A 22,498-nucleotide genomic window follows, 5' to 3' on the forward strand; every position below is an offset into this window, starting at 1 on the left:
CAGTTCTTTGTTCACTAATTCCATTGGCACCTTGAGATTCATCATTAGCTACTTACATTGTTAGATCATGGTAAAGACCAGAATCATCTGGAATATCAAGAAGAGCAGCTGCTTCTCACCCTTCTCCATCTTGCAGTGACTGGTGTGGAATGAGGTAGGACAGGGGGTATCCATTAATTACGTGAAGCGTTTAGGGGGAGGGGGTGCTGATTCTTCTCACCCAGTCTCATATGAGGGAGAGGGGGTAGTGTCCCAGCAAGGGGGGGGGGGTTTGGTGGGATTAAACCCCCACCCCCCAGAGCTCAGAAAATTTTTTAAGTTTAACCCTTTCACTGCTGTGGACGTACCTAGTACGTCCGCACAGCAGACTGCTGTGGACGTACTTTTTCTTCGTCCCTGCCATGCGGTCAGCACTTTCGCCGAAGCACTCCGAAAGGCTGCTAATCTGGGACCCGGAATCCTCTGATGATGCTGAAAAGCGAAACCGGTCGTTTTAATAAATGTAAAATTGTGGAAATTGCTCCTGCTAGCCATTTTCCGGTTGTCCGCAGCCACGTTTTAAGCAAAGTTAACTAAATCGTTATTTTTCACCGCAGAAACACGGTTCAAAGACGTACTTGATTGCTTGATTAGCAGGAGTGCGATGAAAGCAATCATTTTTTGATGATCGGATTGGTTGATTGAGTTTCAAATTGCAGTCAGAGTGGTCACTTTTCGGGAGGGAGGCTCCCCGCTGGGAGGGTCGAGGAGACGGTCCTGCGTGGGTGAGCTGGTCGAGGATAGAGTCGCGGATTAGCGACCCTTCGGAGGGTGTACACAACCATCCTGGAAGTACCTGCTCCATGGGCCCACGAAACGCATTTTAACTTTTTCGCCGCATGTGAGGAGTAGGTTTTCGGAGATTGAACAGCAGCGAAAGGGTTAATCCATTTTACTTAATTGTATCAATATTACTTATAGGATTAATAACATCAGAAGGCCATAAAACTCACATTTTTGAACCATTTATCAAAAATATTTTTTGGGGGAGGGTCCCCGCACCTCCCGCTTACCTTGGCGGGTATTCCATACCCACCCCCACCTCTCAGTATTAGTTGCACCTAAAACCCCCACTAGCTGCGCCCCTGAGAGGGGGGCAAGTATCTTCAGGGGTCCCGGCAAGTATCACGTAATTTTTATTTCCACAAGAAAGTGTTAAAATTGCGATCTCAGAAATCTGAAATACTAGTCTTAACTAATCTTAAATGAAAATAATCAGTCAGATTTTTTTTGATAAATCTAAGGCGATGAAACATAGATTAACATATTTACCCTGAAAATACACATTTTCAACCATCTCACATAAGATTAGAGAGTGAGGGAGGGGTCCAGCCAATTATCACTAAGAGGAGAGGGAGGGTCCAAAAATCGCCAAAATAACCTCACGTAATTAATGCACCTAAGTGATTCTCAGTGACCACGGCAATAGGTAATCTGAGAGACTAAGAATATCTAAAATTATTTCATTGTAAATGGGTTATGTAAATATAGATAAGCTAATAGTGCTAACCAGTGGTGGTGCGTGCATATACGCATGTTAGCAAATGCGGACCTAAACATTAATGAATTATAAAAGAAAACTATTCCTTTACCACAAGATAGATAAAACTCCTGTCTACATATGGATGAAATATGAAGCTCCAAATGCTACAGCTACCTCCTTGGCGAATTCACTGCTCTACAAACATGCAATCCCTTGGAATTACGCCGGCCGCATTTTCGGTCTATGCAATCGCTTGTGGGTGCTCAGGTGGGACGAGGTAAGCGGGGGTTGGGGGGGGCATGAAAAGTTCAAATGGGTACTTGGAGCACACTTAACACAACGTGCCATTTAGCAGCATTCATTTGAAGTTCATGCCCTTTTTCATCATCGTACAGCTTCTCTAATGCACACCCTGAATATGTAACCACCAGCCACCACTGGTGCTAACCTCCCTGCTGGAGTACTAACAAAAAATGCTGAGGGCAAATAAATTTAAAGTAGCACCATTAGAAAAAAGATTATGAAGCTATTTCTTAATACATTATTCACAAGATTTTTTAATGTTGTCCAAGTTGTACTTGCTGAGGATTATGAAATGTCAACCCTGTCTAAAAATTAAATTTAATTATTGCAGTCTCACAAAATAAAACAATATAGTCATAGTATATATGCCCGTATGCAGGCCTGCTAAACTTTTGTCAGAGATGCAAGAGCTGATATACCTATGCGTTTGCCACTCTACGAGGGCTAACTATCCATTTTATGTTTCTTTGAAAGCAGGGTGAAACAACATTTTGCCTAAAATTCCACGCTGCCATCCAATTAAGTGTTTCGGAGACTTGGGATTCTGGCCTCTGATATGCTCACAAATGACCAAAAGACGTGTATTATCAATATCTTGCAGCTAACATGAAGCCTGAAGTTCTGTTGTGCTAATATAGTAGAAACTCAATCATCCATTATTCTTTTAATTACCCCAGCAGCAGACAAAATAATTATTTTATACCGTAAGGTTGATTAGTCCGAAATCCCATATTCTTTCATCATAGATATTTTGACAACGTTACATAGATATCCTTTTTGTAACAACAATGAGGAGTTGTAAAAATAATGTTGCATAGATAACCAAGTTGCAATATCCAGTCTTCAAAGTAGAAGAAAACAATTTGGTATTATATTTTTATATAATGTTTTAAACAATCACATAAAGTGCTCAACTTTATTGTCATTTCTGTCCTTAAGAGTACCTTTGGTGAACACCAGACAGTGTAATTTGTTTAATGTTCCTTTTTTACCAAACAATTATTCTTTCTATATCCCACTATACCGTGCAATGAGAGATGCTAATGAAATCTCAAGGGACATTGACATTTTTTCTTCTTCTTCAACCACTTTTAAAAGATTTGTGAGAAGCAATGTTACTTGACTGTTCCTATTTTTTTTCTTATTTTAGTTGTTACTATTGACATGATAATTTTGAACTGTTCCTTTTTACTTGAAATACTTGTATTCAATGTACACCAATATAAAGGGTTTTCTATCAACCCGTTAAATAAATATATTATTATTATATTATCACATTAAAAAAATTATTCTTCCAAACAGTATTCATAGGTAGCATATGTTCCGTATATAATTGAAGCCCACAATGCTTTGTTTGTGTGTCTAGGGATTACCAAAAACCATAATAAGCACCCCAATTATCTACTCATTAGATGTTCTGAAGATATCTAAGAGATGTTGCAATATGGACCTCCTTGCAGTGGCGGATTCATAGGTGGAGGTCGGGGGGCACACGCCCTCCCCCCCTTGCAGGGCCACCTGCTTTCCGAGCATAGCAGATCCACTATTGAAAGTTTTCTATATCATAAGATGTAACCGTACGTGTGCCGTCCCTCGGTCTACAACACTACTAAACTAATACCAGGCTAACGTAAATCGGATCGTGAAATAGGTCCTCATCCGGGGAACCGTGACAGGTTGCCAAATGAATGGTCGGGAGACAAGTATCTATAACAGCATTTATTTTTTATAATTAACAAACAACTATGCAATTTCATTACCTTCATTAACAGGGAAACGGACTAAGCATGCGATGAAAATGAATATTTCGGGTGGAGAAGAAGCAAATATTGAAGAGAAATGATTGGCATATGTAAAGCGCCTCCCGTGGCCAAGAAAACCAAAAATACGAAACTCGGAAAATATGCCCCATTCACGCAATACCAAAACACGAGAGAACTCAACACAACAATTTTCGGGCAGGGCAAGTACTTGGGGGCTCACACCTTTGTGTCCTGGTGGAACTCCAGGACTGTCCTGGCGATGTCGCCGCTGGAAATCAAGATAACTTCCGGCGTCCTGGCGGAACTCCAACAGCTGTTCCGGTGAGACCACCACTAAGAATCAGGATCGTGCAATCAGCCCTTGACCGGCCACCATCAACCTTCCACCAGGCAAGGCTGTCCGCAATCCTACCACAGCCGTGGTTGACGAGAGAGAGAGTGAGCCTCCTGGCCTCGACTCCGAACTGGCACCTCCTCAGCTTCCCCTCTTTGAGGAACAGCTGCCTCCCGACATGTGTTGAGTTCTCTCACGCGGGAGTTCCGTATTATTTTACACCGCTGACTCGTGATCGCGCTGGCTTACTCTCCACCTGCTGACCCCGTAGAGTTACAATAAGATGGCATTGTCTTGTACAGATATGTGTATAAAGAGTTTAAATTAAACTTTCTTAAACTTTGTATGTGACTTGATAATTTTGTTAGTATAATGAAAGTGAAGGTAGCTCAAGATATCTTTCATGCCCCCTTGAGTTTTTTCTGTTTCTGCCACTGCCTCCATATCCACTGCTGAACATCGCTGCAATGATTGTTTGCTGGGTCCTTCAGATATTTGACATAGATATCCATACAACGTTAGTGCGATTAACATGGATATTAAACCGATATCATAGATTGAAGCTGACAATGTTGTCTGGATGTTGTTGGGGTTTAGATTGCTGCTTGTTTAGCTATGAGTATTGTAAATTTCTCTGTGATGAGTGAAATTTTCCATTTCATTCTGTACAAGTTATTTTTTTGTATAATTCCCAAGAACAGAATTTGCCATCTCAACTCTTAGTAGTAGTAAGTAAAGAGTAAAGTAGTGCTTAAATGAATGTAGAATATAAATATTCTGGGCAGTCATCTTTTAGATCCAGGCCAGTTAAGGCCTGTTTTGTATCTTTCAAATGCCAAGCATGCCAATCAGGCCAGTGGACGACCCCTTCTTAGGGCGGTGGACGGTCATGACCAGAGGGCGCCAGCACTATAGGGGGAGGACTACCAGGGGTTCTGGGGATGTGGAATATGATAAATAAATGTTAATCCTTACGCTCTTGAGATTGAATTGAATCTTACCAGATTGAATGATATTAATTTAAATTATTGTTTTGTTTACAGAAGACTGTATTTATTATGCTGTTAAATGAAACATCATTGAAATCAAGTTAACTGCTGGGCCTTTTCATCTCAAATCAGGCGGATAGTGCAGAATCATGCCAGGTGACCATCCACGATTTCTCATAAATTTATATTTGTGAAAGCAGTATCCTTATGATGAATAATGATCACTTCATCTAAGCTCAGAAATGAACCATTTTAAAGTTATTTTAAAATTATCTTTTGAACATTGCTGAGTCAAGCCTCGGAGTAAAAAATGAAAAATCAGATAAATGCTGATTACTGAGGAACCATGGCCCATAAAGCAGTGGTTATTGTTTTATTTCAAAGAAAATGCATTTATGCACACATTACAGCAATTTATGTTGGTTTTCTGACTGTATATTTTGTAAGTTTTGGAACAGAAGGGCACTAAAGATTTCCAAGCTGGAGGGTGCACCGGGAATGCATCGAGGCAGCCAAACACAGGCCTGATGCCAATACATTCTGGCCAGTATTTGTCTACCGGAGAAAGAACCGAGAGCAGAATTAAAACAAAGGCTTGCTCCAGAGTTCCACTGTTGACATAGCTATGGGATCAGCACTCATTCAGTAATTTCCAATGCAGGAGACTCAGTATATACTCACTTTATATCCACTAGAGTTTTTAAATACTGTGCTCTATAGTTTTACTTGTCATTGTTTGCTGTCTGCTAGAATTCTGTAGCGTTGATTGTACAAGTATGCAACATCCTGTGCACACTACACCTAATTGTACACAATATCGTGTATGTAAGTTTGCCCTTTTCATGCAGTTGGTGTAGATGGTGATATCATTCCATGTCTATCTCAATTCATTTCTTAAACTAACTGTGTGAGTCTTATCATGACTGCCTATAAACCTAAATAACATAGAGATGGTAAGGAAGCAACTGGAAATTAGAGGAATATGACAGGTAAGGAACAAGCAGAGGAAAGAGCAAGCTGACCATGGGATTCTTAGGAAGATGATTGCTGGATTAAGGTGTTGTGAGTTTCCAGGTTAGTGCACTTTTTAATAATAATTTAATTTCTTGTATAAAAACAATCATTATCATCTGTTGGGAATCAAGTTGATGTGGTGACTAGAGTTGGCTTCATACCCCGAGAGCCTGGGTTTAAAAAATGAGTGGTGGATGACCCTGTTTTTTTTTCCGTCCTGGTTTTGGACCCACCCCAAATGAAATTCCTAGATAATTTGTTTTTTAAATCACTGAAGGAACAAGTGACTTTGTACGCAGTCACGCGCACGGGTGCAAAGTTAAATACACCAAAGGATGAAGTTCGCCGTGAAAAAATATTTGACTTAGCCGGGATTCGAACCCGGATCTCCCGATTGCCGGTCAGGCGTGCTACCAGTTACACCACCAAGCCATCTTCTCAGAGCGAACTTCGGGATGGGTTTTACCGAACAAGATGTTGACGTCACAAGTCCACACTGTGGCACATGTGGCGAGGGTCGTGCTTACTAAGCCACTGTCGGGGAGGAAAACCCTTATTTTCCGCTGGTCTGCGGCGACGATTTTCAAAGCACTGAAGGAACAAGTGACTTTGTACGCAGTCACGCGCACGGGTGCAAAGTTAAATACACCAAAGGATGAAGTTCGCCGTGAAAAAATATTTGACTTAGCCGGGATTCGAACCCGGAGCTGTAACTGGAGCTGTAACTGGTAGCACGCCTGACCGGCAATCGGGAGATCCGGGTTCGAATCCCGGCTAAGTCAAATATTTTTTCACGGCGAACTTCATCCTTTGGTGTATTGTTTTTTAAATATTTTTTTAGTGAATTTGTCCATTGAAACTGCGCTGAATATTAGAAAACCTCTAAAATAACATTATTCAATAACTCTTCATAAAAGAATCAGGTTCTCTTCTAAACCTTGTATTATATCTATTTTTTTATATTTTTACACTGAGTATGTGTACAGCATAAAGCATCTATTGAACGTAGTAATTTCAAAAAATATATAATTTCAAAATATATAAAGGGAAAAAGCCTAATATCACACAGTGGCGCAGCGAGGGGGGGGTTTTGGGGATTAAACCCCCCCCCCAGATCTCAGAGAAATATTAAAGTTTAATCCATTTTACTTAATTGGATTGATATTATTAATAGAACAGTCTAAGGATCAATAAAATATCCCTCAGAAGGCCGTAAAACTCACCATTTTGAACCGTTTATCTTAAAATTCCGCAATTTAATGATCTCGCACCTACCGCTTATCCTGGTGGGTATTCCATACCCCCACACACACCAGGATTAGTTGCACCTAAACCCCCCCAGCCTTAATTCCTGGCTGCGCCCCTGATACCTCATTCTTTTTCCAATTTGGGAAGATAGCTTAAAAGCAGCTCCTTAAAAGGTGGATGAAATTCAATTCACCCACTTGTTCCCAACATGCTGGAAAACAGATGAAATTCTGTTTCGGCAAGAATCACATGTAATTTTACGAAATTGAAATAAAATGATTACTCTTCACTAGGCAGTGACATACTATGCCAGGGGCACAGCCAGGAATTACGGCTGGGGGGATTACGTGCAACTATGCAATACCAGGGTGTGTGGGGGAATGGAATACCCATCAGGATAAGTGGTAGGTGCGAGACCAATAAATTGCAGATTTTCAAGATAAATGGTGAGTTTTAAGGCTTTCTGAGGGATATTTTGTTAATCCTTACACTTATTATGTTAGTAATATCAGTCCCATCAAGTAAAATGGATTAAACTTAAAAATTTCTCTGAGCTTTGGGGGGGGGGGGGGCGGATTTATCCCCCAAAAGCCACCCCTCGCTGCACCACTGTAGTATACTACTGACAACTGGTCAAAAGGATTAAATTTTTACCAGCCAGCCAATCTATCCGCCTAAAAGGTATGAGTGAAGAATATCAAATGCCGATCTATCCACCCAGTGTTTTTTTAATATTAATCATAGAAATTAAATATTATCCCAGTTGTACAGATGAGATCGCATTATAGATGAATATTATTATTGAGAATGCAAGTATAAGACGAGAAAATGAAAAATAATGAGCTTCCATACATTCTTCTTGATGTTTTAAAAACTTTTTACTGAAATCATACAACGAAGTAAAAAAATCCATTATATTCTTCGTATAAACCAAAATTGAAATGGGTGGCACTTAAGCATTAACAAAGACATTGCACAATTTTTCATTTGAATTGAAGGGCCATAGTCACGCTATTTCATTCAATGAAACACACCATACCCTATTAATTAAACAGAAAAAAAGACAATGCTTTGTTAAGTATACTTCAGCTAACATTTGAATTCTGGTGCATATGAAACACAATAAAGAAGCGACATTTGATTAACATACCATCAGTGCAGGAAATAACTAACTCTAAATTATGTACCTATGCAGAGAAAAAATATAAATGGCAAGTGCAAAGTGAGCTAATTGATGAATTACAAAATAGATAAGGTTAGGAATAAGTACATGATGGGGTGATTGGGGGCCCTCGACTGGGGCTCATGATGGGACCCCCTTTACTGGGGGATTCGAGGGTTCCACTGAACCTCCAAAAATTTTAAGGTTTTGCACACCGGGAAATGGATTTTTATGCTATTCTGCCACTTAAAAAACCAGATAAAAGTTTTAAAAAAAGCAATTTCAAAAGAAAAAATGTTATCAAAAGTGATAATTTCACAACTTTTACAATAAAATAATGTATTAACATTTTTAAAAAAATTTTATTAGTGAATTTGTCCATTGAAACTGCGCTGAAAATTAGAAAACTTCTAAAATAACCTTATCGAATAACTTTTCATAAAAGAATAACGTTTTCTACTAAACCTTTTATAAGATCTGTTTTTTTTATCTTTTTACAATGAGTAAGTGTACAGTGTAAAGCAGCTATTGAACGTAATGATTTCAAAAAATATATTATTTCAAAAGAAAATTTGCTAAAATTAATGTGATTAACTTTTCCTAAATCTAATTAACTTTTTTAAAAAAAATTTTAATCTAATTAATCTTTCATATAAGGTTAACGATAAATGCGAGAGATATGAGGGCCCCCTAAGGTCTGGTTCGTCAGCAACTGCCGACCAGCCGACCTAGTCAGACCGCACCTGGTTACCCTTAATTCAGATGTTATGTTGGCGGGGGACTTCTCACCCTACTCCACTATGCTGTGATAACCATTGGCTGGTGTGTTATCCAGCGGAGGGATGTAAAGCGAGATGAGTGCATTATGTCTAGCCAGCCGCATAGGAGAGGGTTAACAAGCCGGCCGTTCAATGGACAGTCAACAGCTACGGAAGCTGCAGAAGGCGAGGAAAAAAGTATACAAATTCTAATGATACCATTTACGAAAATACCTCCTTACATATCATGCGCCACTAGTACACAGCTTGGAAAATGTCCATTTTTTACTAAATCTGACGTCCCAGATGCAAAAAACGGCGATATTTGGGGCTTGTGTCTCCACGGCGAGAATAACACATAAGGAGGTATCCCTGTAAGTTGCCCAACTTGACTTGAGATGCTTCTTTCTGTTGGTGGATGACTACTCTCCCTCCTTCCCAATGCTCTGTTTACCATTCCCTGGCATGATGCTAAGCGAAGACGATAAGTGGAGGGGTGCATTACGACTAGCCAGCCGTTTAGGGGAGGGTAAACAAGCCGGCCGTTCTATGGACAGTCAACAGCTACGGAAGCTGCAGAAGGCGAGGAAAAACGTAAACATATTCTAATGATACCATTTACGAAAATACCTCCTGACATATCATGCGCCACTAGTACACAGCTTGGAAAATGCCCAATTTTTTATAAAATCTGACGTCCCAGATGCAAATATCGGCGATATTTGAGGCTTGTGTCTCCACGGCGAGAATAACACATAAGGAGGTATCCCTGTAAGTTGCCCAACTTGACTTGAGATGCTTCTTTCTGTTGGTGGATGACTACTCTCCCTCCTTCCCAATGCTCTGTTTACCATTCCCTGGCATGATGCTAAGCGAAAAGACGATAAGTGGAGGGGTTGCATTACGACTAGCCAGCCGATAAGGGGAGGGTAAACAAGCCGGCCGTTCAATGGACAGTCAACCACGGGAGTTGAAGAAGGCGAGGAAAAACGTAAACAAATTCTAATGATACCATTCTAATAATTCAGCAGTAGAAGTTGATGTTGTGGCATATGGAAGAGTAAGGCATACAGATAAAACCCAAGGAGGGGGGCACAAATGATATCTTGGGCAACCTTAACTTTTATCGTAGTAAAAATATACAAGTTACACGCAACGTTTTAGGTAGTGTTGTTTAAACTTATTATACAGATATACAAGACAATGGTTTTAGAATTTTAAACGGCAAGCAGTTATTTTAGTGTTGCGATATCATGTGAATATGCTAGTGCTGATAGCAAAGTTGCAGCTACAAGTCTGATGAACTTGGGAGTGTGCTCCTTTCCCCCTCAACTAGTTTTTAATTATGACGAGACGGGATTGTTTCAGGAGAGAATGCAATCTTGTTCATTCATTTTCTGGGAAGAAAAACCTGTGTCAGGTTTCAAGGCATTTCAAGACTGTTTCACGTTGCTGCTAATGCCTCGGGGGACTTCAAATTAAAGACAGTTATGATTTATCACTCACATGTAGTGATCCGGAAATGGAAGATTTCCATTTCCAAAATATGTATAAATATGTTGTTGTGTGACGTCTCAGGATAGCCAGCTATGACAAACTATGCCTCGGGATTAGCACCTTTTCACTTTCAAGAACGCCTAACCTTCCTCTTGGACGAAAACATCCTGGTTCCCCTTCCCTATATAATGGCACGGTGGAGATGCTATTGTCACTCAGGATGCACTCAGGAACTCACTCAGTAACTCATACTGTCACTCGTCAGCGGTCAGGCAGCAATGTAGCTGCCAGTTGGAGCCGTATGGCCCTTGCGACCAAAGCGCCTCGCTATCCACCCGTGGTATCTCCAGCAGCTCCTCTCCTTCCCGAGACTTTGGTAATGTTCTAAACTTTGGCTATTCTGGACGCACAAATTCACTATTACTTCATGCCTTTGGCTAGAATTGATATGGGAAATTGTTTTTTTTTTAATGGAAATAAACTTTGGGTTAAAAACTTAAAATACTTGTGTGATTATTCACTTCCCGACACCAAGGGCAAGAACCCACACGCAATACGAAGCGTGCAACCTGCGACTTTTTAAGGTGGCGGGCTGCATACCCTTACACACAAACTCTATGAGCCACGAAAGGGTAATCAAAGTAGTACTTGCCTTTCATTTGGATGAGTACCAAAAGGGTCTGGGTGACACAAGAATTGTTTTTAGACCAGTTTGGAAGTTCATCTACTGCCGGCAATGCATTAGGAATCCCTGATATCATTTTTTCATTGCATTCGTTTTTTTCCTCTATGTTAGCCCACCTGCACATGAGGAGGGAATTTTAAAAGGACGTAGGAATTCTTTTTACAAAAAAAGACATCTTTGGTTGAAGTCCCTACTGTTACCTTGTGTTAAGCGAGGCATGGGTGTAGCCTTAATCTGCTTCTGCCCCTTAAGCAGCATAATTTAATGGAAAGCAAAAATTGTGATCGCAGCCAACTTGTGTCAAACATGTAAATGGTGGAAAATACCATTTCATAGGTACCTTCTACACCCTTGCATTGCATACTTCATTCATTCTTTGACAAACTGTGTTAAAATAAAAATTACAAGTTTCATCATGAACCCACAAAGAGGGGACAAGATATGGATAAAAATTGCAAACTAATGAGAGAATGAGTACACTGTAATGAGAGCTTACTCACTGAGCTATATGCACCAAAATTTCATGCAGTAGACTGTCTGCAATTTTCATACAAACAGAATATGTAGTAAGATAGGAAGTTTCACATATACAACAATGCAAAACCAAAAAAAAGTAATGCATACATGGAAAAAAATCCACTTAACTTTATTACTCCACAATTCCATGAACTCAATATATAAAAGAAATTGGAAATAGCAGTAGCAGATACATAAGAAATGTAGAACACTTCCATAAGCTTCACTGGTTGCATTGCATCACTTTTCTAAGACAATGCCCACGGGCTATTGTCTTACACAGGCTTGTAATCCAGCTTTGATTCCAATTTCTTATTGTCCCCAACCTTGCGCACAGCTTTCATAAAGTCCTCCTGAACCACATATTCCCGTTCAGCACGAATTGCAAACAAACCTGCCTCTGTGCACACGTTTCTCAGATCAGCACCATTGAAGCCATCAGAGAGTTTTACAATGGCTTCATAATCTGAAATAAAAATGAAATAAAAAATAATACTACATATATGAGAAATTTAAAAAATTAGAAAAGCATTCATAAAGCTTATCACAACACAATGGCACCGCCACGAAAAAAAATTAGGGATGTAAGTAAATAAGGGGAAAATGATATTAAAAGCAATTGCATGAGTGGAATGACAGTTTAACTGCTTTACGGACGAAAGTCGTCATTTTGATGGGTAGCCACAACTCTCAAGACTACTATTCCTACATTTTATATTGCAATGTCTCAATTTTTCTGAATCTTAACTCTAATAGAGGTTGATACAAACCCATCAACCATTTTCCAGCTGATAGCTGACTAGAAACAAGCTTACTAAGATAGCTTGACCTCCTTGGGAAGATGACCCACCCACAAACACACACTGATAAACACAGGACGAAGCATCTGCAGCATGGAATTCTTTCATAGTTTATTTGTTTTAGGCTACTAGGTAGTTTAAAAAATCACCATCAGCAAAAAGGCATCTACTTCCAAGTAATGCTATCCGTAAATTTATTCATTGGACAAGAGAATAGAAGGGTCTAGCAGGTTACGATTGAGAAAAATGCTCCCAGATACTTTGAAAAATAAAAAATATATATACGTATGTACTTGAATTGCATAAAAAATTATGTGTTTCCCCAAAGTTTCAGGCCTTAAGCATGGAAATCGACCCCAAAAAAATGAAACAATTTTTCATTTTTTAACCATTTACCCAGTTTTTATTTTTGCAAAACCTTTTTCTTCAATTTTAAAAATGTACATATCTACGGAGGATCTGCTGTCAATAGGGGTATCATTAGCTACTGAACTGAGTACGAGGACATCAGAAGGCGGTTAAGTGGTACTCCAAGATTTGCAGCGGTTCGAGACCAGAACAAGGATAGGTAAGTATCAAAAGGTCATAGTTAAGGGCATAATGACCTTAATTCGTGCTGGAGGAGGCCATAGAACCGGACAGAGATTACGCAAAAAATAGGGTATGTAGTTGAAACGTCATTCTTTTGAGTGTGTAATTCTCATTAGTGCAATGCATAAATGTCGTAGAAAAACGATGGTATATTACGAATGACAAAACGATTTGTTTTCTTCCATGGATTTATTACTTTGGTACATGTTTCAACCTCAAGAGGCCATTTTCAAGAACAAAAATATTTAGCTTGTCGTGTAAATTTATAGCCAGAAAGGACTTGAGATGGTTGGAGTGGGGAAGTGGGTGTTAGGAGGAGGGAAACTGGGAAGAGGTAATGGGAGACGGCATATGCATACCCAGAATGAAAACTGGGTGGGGGGGAGGGGTGGGAGGGAATAGCTGTGGTCATTCAAGTTGTAACATTTTTGCACAGAAAAGGATAATGAAACCAAAATTTTAAGGAAATTATGACAGCAATTTGTTATTATTAGTTTTTAATAATTAGTATTTGCTTGAAAAAATAATGATTTTTATTTTATTTCCATGTCTTATACTATATCATTTTTCTTCAAAAGGAATATTGTTCGTGACTTTTTTTTTAACTAAATTTATTTCTGCTTCTAGGAGGGGGCAGTTGCCCCCCCCTGCCCCTCGCTGAGAATGCCCATGGAAGACAGTTACGGTGAGAGATGGATGATATGATGACTTGGAAAGGGTCTGTCTTGTCAGTAGAGGATTAAGGTAGATGTGGGTTATCAGTACGTGTGGAGTTGGGTGGGAGGGTTGAAAATGACCTCTTGAGGTTGAAACATGTTGTACCAAAAAAATAAATCCGTGGAAGAAAACAAAGCCATTTTGTCATTCGTGAACTTTAACTTCCACAAAGTTGAGCCGGAAACCATTGAACGTATGGCACATTACTTTCTGGGCAACCCTCATATCGATGGCTAAGTTCTATCAACACGTTTCTCATATTTGGTTGGCTTGAGACAGGTATCTAGAACAAAGTGTAATCACGTTCAAAAAATAAAATACAAGCAGAAAACAACTCTTTGTTGGCAAATGGATGCTTCTTTTTACAGTTTAATGAACTTTTGGTTTTTAATTTCAGTGTAAAAGTACAAAAAATTAATCGTTTCTTTGCTCTCCTGAAAAGTTGCTATTTTTGAGATACGTGTTGTTATAACTTAGCCATCGATATTGAAGTTGGACCTGGATTACGTCTTGAATTGTACTCACCAATTTCTCCATGCTTAGCAATGGGCCCAGCATGAATCTTCAGAATATCCAATCGTGCCTGTTCATTGGGCAGAGGTATCTCAATCTTACGGTCCAGACGTCCCGGACGGAGAAGGGCAGGATCAAGGGTATCTGGCCTGTTGGTGGCCATTATTATTTTCACTTGACCAAGAGAATCAAATCCATCCATCTGGTTCAGCAGCTCCATAAGAGTTCTCTGGATTTCACGATCAGCTGATGTGCCTTCAGAGAACCTACGCCCACCTGAACGAGTAAAAGAATGTATTAAAAAGGGAGACAATTAACATGCTAACATTCTCCAACTTTTTCAGATTTCTGGACTTCTCCCAGCTACTTTCACCATTTGCAAGATATAGTTACATATTTTAAAAATATTCATATTCACAGTGTACAAACAGATACAACTTCCATAATCTATATGAAATATTTGCTCATACCACAATGTAGTTATAATTAGTATTTTACTTAAAATAATTAGTATTTTACTTTTAGCTGCAGAATATTTAAAAATACAGTAAATTCCGGTTATTACGCGCCTCACTTTACCGCGGTTTCGGATATACCGCGGGTCTCACCATGTCCCCCGAAATGATTACATTGACCTTTATTTTGAGGTAGGTAACTTTGTGGCGAATTTTATCTCGGCGTGTCTACCGACGCGTCGCAACGGCGCTACTTCAAGCGACTGTATTAACGCGGTTGGCGACGTATTCCATACATTGTTTCGTAGCCATAAAAAAAACTCGGTAATTCCTGATCGGTCATTGTGTCTTGTGAACTCGAGCTGAAAAGTGTGTTGCACGGCTATAATAATTTTCGAGATTCAGGGAGATTGAGATAATTCTCTTTCGTACGTTCGCACCGCGGCGCTCAAACCAAGGTTATAGGTACTCAATGCCCACAGGCTTCGAGCATTTAATGATGAATGAGCTGTTTTACCTTTGTCTTTGGCTTAATATTAATATGAAAATTACTTTTTTACGAAAATTTTCATTGATTTTAGGGTAAAAACGATGTCTGCCAAAAGGAAAACTTACACAATTAAAGAAAAGTTGGGCATAATCGACAGAGTGAAACGCGGTGATTCAAAATCAAGTTTATTCAGGGAGTTTGGTGTTCCTGAAGGAACTATTCGTGGTTGGATGAAAGAAGAAGATAAATTACGATCATTTGTTGATCAAGTGGATGACGAAATAGGACTTGATAGAAAAAAGGCCAGATTGAGTGCTGCTGGTGATGTGGATGAATGTTTGTTTACGTGGTTTGTTCAGAAGCGCAGTGAAGGTGTTCCATTATCCGGTCCACTTTTACAAGCACAGGCAATTAAATTAAATAAACAAATAGGTGGTGCTCATGATTTTGTTGCTTCTGCTGGCTGGCTATCGAGGTGGAAAATTCGCCACGGAGTAGCGCAAGTTAACATGCAAGGAGAATCTCGTTCCAGTGACAGTGAAGCAGCTAGAGAATTCTGTGGGACTTTACGCAAGATGATTGATGAACGTGAGTACACTGAAGAGCAATTGTATAACTGCGATGAAACCGCTCTCTACTACAGATTGCTTCCAACAAAATCACTTGATATTAAGAAGTCGGCAAATAAATCCGGAATAAAAATGAGCAAAGAAAGAGTGACTTTATTACTGTGCGCTAACAAATCAGGAAGTCACAAGTTAAAACCTCTGTGTATTGGTAAAAATCGAAGTCCTCGGTGTTTCAAGCACGTTAATATGACAGCACTACCCATAAATTATAAAAACAGTCAGAATGCCTGAATGACTCGATACATTTTTTTATCTTGGTTCAATGAAGATTTTGTTCCATCGGTTAAGAGCCACTTAAGATCAAAAAAGTTAGAAGAGAAGGCTCTACTTCTGTTAGATAACTGTCCGGCCCATCCGTCTTCTGAGCTCTTGATATCGAGGGATGGCAAAATAGTGGCTTCGTTTTTACCAAAAAATACGACAGCTCTTATACAGCCCATGGACCTAGGGATAATCAGAGCATTTAAAGCCCACTATCGGCGGGAATTGCTCACTAGTGTCATAAATTCAGAACTGCAGGTACAAGAATATCTGAAAACAGTCACCCTGAAGAACATGGCTTATAATATTGGTTTGGCATGGAAGAAAATAACTTCAGCTACAATCCTAAATTGCTGGTCAAAGTGCGAGTATACAGCGGGTAATAGCATGGAAGACGAAGACGAGTTTTTGGGTTTCATGGAAGAGGACGCACATGAAGCTTCAGATGTTCTTTCTAATAAACTATTTGTGAGTGATCTCGAGGCCTGGGTTCGCGAAGACGAGGAAACTCCTGTATCTGCTTATAAGAGTGACGTAGAAATTGTGGCTGCAGTCCAGAGCCGCGCAAAAACAGCTGCATCATCGGAAGATGAGAGCGAGAATGAAGAAGACGAAAGTGAGGTCGAGATGCCAAAAATTGGACATTTATTACATTATATAAGTGAATTGATGAATTGGTTGGAGGGACAAAGTGATTGCGATAGTATTCATCTGTTGCACTTGCAAAGCATAAAAAATTACGTGACAAAGAAACGCCATCAACTATCGCGGCAAAAGAAAATATCCGAGTACTTTAGTAACTCCCGTTAAAGTAGAGCGACTAAATCATAAAATAAATATTTTAGTAATGTATTACGCAGATAAATTGGCTATAAAAATTACCTTTAAGGGTTTTTTTTATTGCTTCCCACGCAGATTCCCGTAATAACGCGGTTGTCCGATAACGCGGGTGTAAACTATGTCCCCCTAGACCCGCGTTATAACCGAATTTTACTGTATCAACAAATTGACAGCATTTTATGAGACTTTTTCACTGATTCCAATGTTCATTCAATTTTAATTGGATCCACAAACACATTATTTTTATTGTTATGACTTCATTGTGGTAAAACTTTGCAGAATTCAATGATAATGAAAATGAAAACAAATCAAATTTGTGAAATTTTATAGATTTTTAATAAGACCTACTAATAAGACCAAGATTCAACTTTCCCACTTTCACTTACATATTTTACTTTCATTTTTCATTGTTTCATATGATAAATTTAATTTAAAGGACTGTTGAACATTAACCATGTAATGCAAATCAAGTAAAACTGTGTCATAAAATGAAGTTAAACAAAGAATCACGGGAAGGGAAAAAAATAACACCTTCTTTGAAAGCAAAGATGAAAAACTCCCACTGCCCCACAAAATGAAAAAAGAAGGGTATAGTTACCAATGGCATCAATTTCATCCATGAAAATAATGCACGGCTGGTGGTCCCGGGCGTAGTTAAACATTTCTCTGATCAAGCGAGCACTTTCTCCGATATATTTGTCCACAATAGCACTTGAAACAACCTAATGGAAAGCAAAATAAGCTTAGTTATTTTCAATTGGCCTATATTGATGCCTGAACTAATTATTCAACATTAAAACAAGAATACCAATGAAAATGCTACTTTTTCATAAAAAATTATTAGGAACATAATGAATTAAAATTAAAAAAAACAATCCCCATATTTTCATAGCTTCAGTGTAACAGAGCAAATAATTGAATAACAGTCCATACTTGGAGTTACTAACAAAGAAGTTAATGCAAAGGCAGACTTCTGTGATTCTTCATAATTAATGTATGGAGGGAAATGCCAAGAAATGGCAGTGACCTTATTATGTATTGCATTCACTTGAATCTAAAAACACTATGGAAATCTACGAATGTAGAGTTGGGGATAATTTTTAAATAAAAAAGGTTGTATCGATTAGAGAATTTTTTTCCAAAATTTTAAAAACCTCTGTTCACCTTAAGAAAGTTAGCATCAAGTTGGGATGCAACAGCACGAGCTAAGAGGGTTTTTCCAGTGCCAGGTGGTCCATATAGTAGACAGCCCTTAGGAGGTGTTATTCCAACTCTTTGAAATAATTCAGGATTCAGAAGAGGCAGCTCAATAACCTGTCAAAATAATCAAAAGTAATACATATTAACACCAATGACCAAAACTCAGCTCAAACTGAGAGGAATACAGCATGCTTCCATAGAGGCATGTTTGTTTCTAGACATGGTAAGGATTATTAACCTTTAGTTGTGTGGCACCTAACAATTACAAATTCTTGTCCCCAATTGAGTGGTTAAACTGTCGATGAAATCAATAGATCCAAATTGTTTGAAGTCGACAGTGAATTAAAATTAAGCAACAAGCTCGTTTGACGTATGTATCTGGAGCAGTTTCAATCACAATACTGCACTTCACACTTTTTCAAGGACTACCAACTACAAAGCGCATCCAGAAAACAATATTTAACAATAAAAAAAACTGATCACAAGGAAATCATTGACATTTAGCTTTGCCACAAAATAATTAAGATCTATGTTAAAATTAATAATTAAGTAACAATTTTTTAAATGACCTTGCTGGGATAAAATTAAAGAAAAGAAATCATGCAGAAGATGTTAGGTTAATACCATTAAAATATTTATATAAAGTAATGTAAAACTATCATGATCAAGTCCATGATTCTCAATTAAAATAGGAAATGACAAAGAAAATTGTTCACACTAATTCATTTAACAAACGATGCACTATGATGTTGGTCAACATTAGGGTGAGAATCAGGGACGCCAACTTACAAAAAATATTGGGGGTACCAAACCGCGGCACTTGCCCCGGGAAATTTTATAAGTAGTGAATTTTAAGTTTTTTATGCATTTTAGAAGAGCCATATGATCAACATTTTAACCCTGATAACTCTAATCTCGATATCTGGACACTTTGGGGAAGATCGACAAGCCTGACACATTTTTTCCTCACATCCATAACGAATTTTTGAGGGGGCTCGGGCCCCCTCAGGCCCCATGGAGTCGGCGCCACTGGTGAGAATGTTACACCTTAAATACCCACTGCAAACAAAAAATAGTGTCCAAGAGCAGAAACACAATGATATATTCCACACAAGTCGTCTCTAGACAAGGACAAAATTAGACAAAAAATTACAACGAAAATTGTACCACAAGAAAAGCAAGAGAAAGAATCCCATATTAGGTCCCCAATTACATAAATTTCATCTTCAAATTCAAAATAATTTTGTGCAACAGAAGAATACATTGGAAAAAAATCATTCACTATCAAAGTAACCATGGTCTTGAAGATGATCGTCCCCCCTGCTAATGTGGCCATTTCATAGAATACTGAGAAGCTTATTATAAAAAAATATATAATATAAAAGCTATACAAAGCAATGATACAGGAGAAAGTAATATATACTGCCATGAAAACTGTAGAGCAACAAATCATTTTGTAATTTTGAACTTCATGTGACATGTTAGATTTTGTGCTTTCTAATCATTAACCATTCATGACATTTTCTCAGGTCTGTCCCCAGATCAATTAGACAAAGGTAAAAAGTTATCCGAATAAATGAAGAGTAATTCAAAACAGTTTGACAAAGTGGAGAAATCCCTAGAAGTAGACTTAGAAAAGTAGACTTCCCGGTGTGAAAGAATTGCATAAAACTCATAGAAAATATTTAGTTAAAAACTTTGTATACATTCCATATTAAATATTATACTTGATGTATACAATTTGTTTAGGAGTTACATAAAAAAATAGTTTAACAGATCTATATATTTTATACAACCTGTATAAATTGTGTAGAATTCATATACAGGTTATATACAATTTTTTCATGGGTCATGAATACAGAATAGTTTTAGAAAATTGAATTATTCTTCAACAACAAAGAGCACATACATAAGTAACCAACACTTCTTTTGAGACATTGGGTAAATGCAAAACAAAATTATGTTGGTTTTCGGGGTTCATCACAATCGATTTCCCTTTCTTAGCCATACAATAGAAACTGACATCCTCCAGTTATAACAAATTTAGGAAGAAAAACTATTTCTTAAATGCATCAGGCTGAACTCAAGAAACTGTCACAATGGACAACTAATGAATTCATGAAAGTATCTATAAGATTTTTTTCCTGTAGTAATTTGACAATGGGAAAGGTTTTTCTCCCCTATAGGAAACTTTTATTTTCCTATCTAGGATCATTGAAGTTTCCTATACGAACAAACGTTACCACTGTCAAATTATTGCACGAAAAAAATCCTATAGAGATTTTCACGCGGGAGGGTAAAACGAGATTCCTTAATTCTATAAATCAATCATTGAGAAATTAATTTTGACCGGTAAGTGAAGAGACTGTTGCAATTTAGGGTATACAAAAGACAAATACGCCTTGAAATAAAAAATGGACAATCAGTAAATCTTAAAAATAAAGTATTGTTATGATTTACCTCTCTCAGTTCACGAATTTGCTCTGCTAAACCTCCAATAGCGGAGTAAGTGATGTCTCCAGGGTCTTCATGTGACATGTTGTACACTAAAGGATCAACCTCCCTTGGCAGATGCCGCATGATAGTCAAGGTTGTCATATCTAGGGCAACTCTAGTACCAGCCTTCAATTTAGTTTTATCCAGCTGTCTACGACATCCTACAACATACCTAGGGCCATTTGTAGCTTTCACTATGACTGTAAATAATGAAAAAATATTATTAAGCGTGAACTTCCAGTAAAAATACACCTTAGGTCACAATTATTCAACTTACATTTCTCCTCTGTAAGCTGTTTCAATACTTCGCCGACAATCTGTGGAGAAAGACCAGTATGTAATGCGGAAAGATGGATGGAACGTGAAATTCAATCTAGCTCACCAAAACAAAAAAATCTTTACCTGGCCGACGCTTTGCAGAGCTTTTAGGTCGTTTTCAGACTTATCGTATTGCTTAGTTAATTCTTTTAACTGCTCTCTCACTAGTAATTAATCAAAGTTGACAAATTAAATCGGTGACAACAGTGATTCAGCAGTGTGGAAAGCGAAACCAATCACGCAAAAGATGATGAATTTTCATACCATTCAACAAATTTCACAAAATACTTACTTTCTTTTAACCGACTTTCCACCTCCTTGTGCTCAAGGAGCTTCTTTCTAAATACTTGGAGGCCTTTTTCCCTGGCATTATCGGCAGCCATGATTACAAAACGAAAACACTCAACGCCTTCAGCTATTCATTTGTCAATGATTCGTGTTTCTTGGTCCTTTCCCACAATTCCACGTTTTGATAAAGTGGCGCAAACTTCAAAGGAGGAGTCAGGAGATTAATAAGTGGATTTATCTGGTAAAAAAAATTCAAGATTTTCAGAAATTTCTTCCTTTCACTTTTTGCTCTTATATTTATGTAGATTCAAAAATTAATTTCTGATAAATGCGAATCATTATGGAAAACATTTTTTAATTAATGAAGCTTCACAAAAATTACCTTTAAATCAATATGAATTTCAGAGGATGAATTCAGAGGCTCAATTTTTGATGCACACTGCTCGTTTTGCAAAATTATTTATGCCTCCATCCCTGGAAACTCCCCTCTGATTTTGGACAATGTGTAAAATTTTATGCAAAGAAGATGAAACTCCCCCTCTCCTTAGCTACAACAGCTCTGGGAAAAATTTTTATAATCCCATGTATATGACCATGGGAAAAAATAATTGAAGATCATGGACATTGACCCCCCCCCCCCACACAATTAAGGGGGTTGTAGTGACCCTGTGAAAAGAATGAGGATTTGAGGACAAAGTAGAGGATCATCATTCTTCCTAACTCATTATGAATTTAAATATTTCCTCTTTCATTCACTTCCTTCTTAATTACATCTGTCTTAGTCACCAGCTAGATTCCTAGATAGCTCTGTAGTAGACAACTTTGATCGCTATCTTTTCTCATCTTCCTTTCTCAGTGTCAATGTTTCATCCTCTCACAGCAAAACTCCACATGAAGTTCTTTTCAAATCATTTCATTATATTCTCCCTGCCATTAATTTAACTCTCTCCTGCTGCAGAAATAAATCCTTAATCAACACCATTATCTTTAAAAAAAAACCTTCTCTAGTACAGCTAATGCATCCCCTTACCTGGTAGTTAATATATTTTCCCTTTTATCACATACCTGCGCATATTTGTATACTCGTATGTATATTCAATCTTGCTATC

General features: G+C 38.2%; 1 protein-coding gene and 1 non-coding gene across 2 annotated transcripts; both read right to left on the minus strand.

The window, feature by feature from the left end:
• Positions 1 to 6,285: 6,285 nt before the first annotated feature.
• Trnaa-ggc lies at positions 6,286 to 6,357 on the minus strand. The gene has a single exon. It is a non-coding gene; the product is annotated as a tRNA-Ala (tRNA).
• Positions 6,358 to 11,896: 5,539 nt separating this feature from the next.
• Positions 11,897 to 21,524, minus strand: LOC124166855 (26S proteasome regulatory subunit 10B). The gene is made up of 8 exons (XM_046544565.1): positions 21,394 to 21,524; positions 21,186 to 21,265; positions 21,061 to 21,100; positions 20,748 to 20,983; positions 18,252 to 18,401; positions 17,686 to 17,809; positions 14,425 to 14,688; positions 11,897 to 12,257 (listed from the first exon to the last, which is right to left on the minus strand). The coding sequence occupies exons 1-8, from the start codon at positions 21,482 to 21,484 to the stop codon at positions 12,067 to 12,069; spliced, it is 1,176 nt and encodes a 391-aa protein (XP_046400521.1). The 5' UTR covers positions 21,485 to 21,524; the 3' UTR covers positions 11,897 to 12,066.
• Positions 21,525 to 22,498: the final 974 nt, after the last annotated feature.

Source organism: Ischnura elegans, chromosome 10 (assembly GCF_921293095.1).
Source record: "Ischnura elegans chromosome 10, ioIscEleg1.1, whole genome shotgun sequence".
NCBI lineage: Eukaryota > Metazoa > Arthropoda > Insecta > Odonata > Coenagrionidae > Ischnura > Ischnura elegans.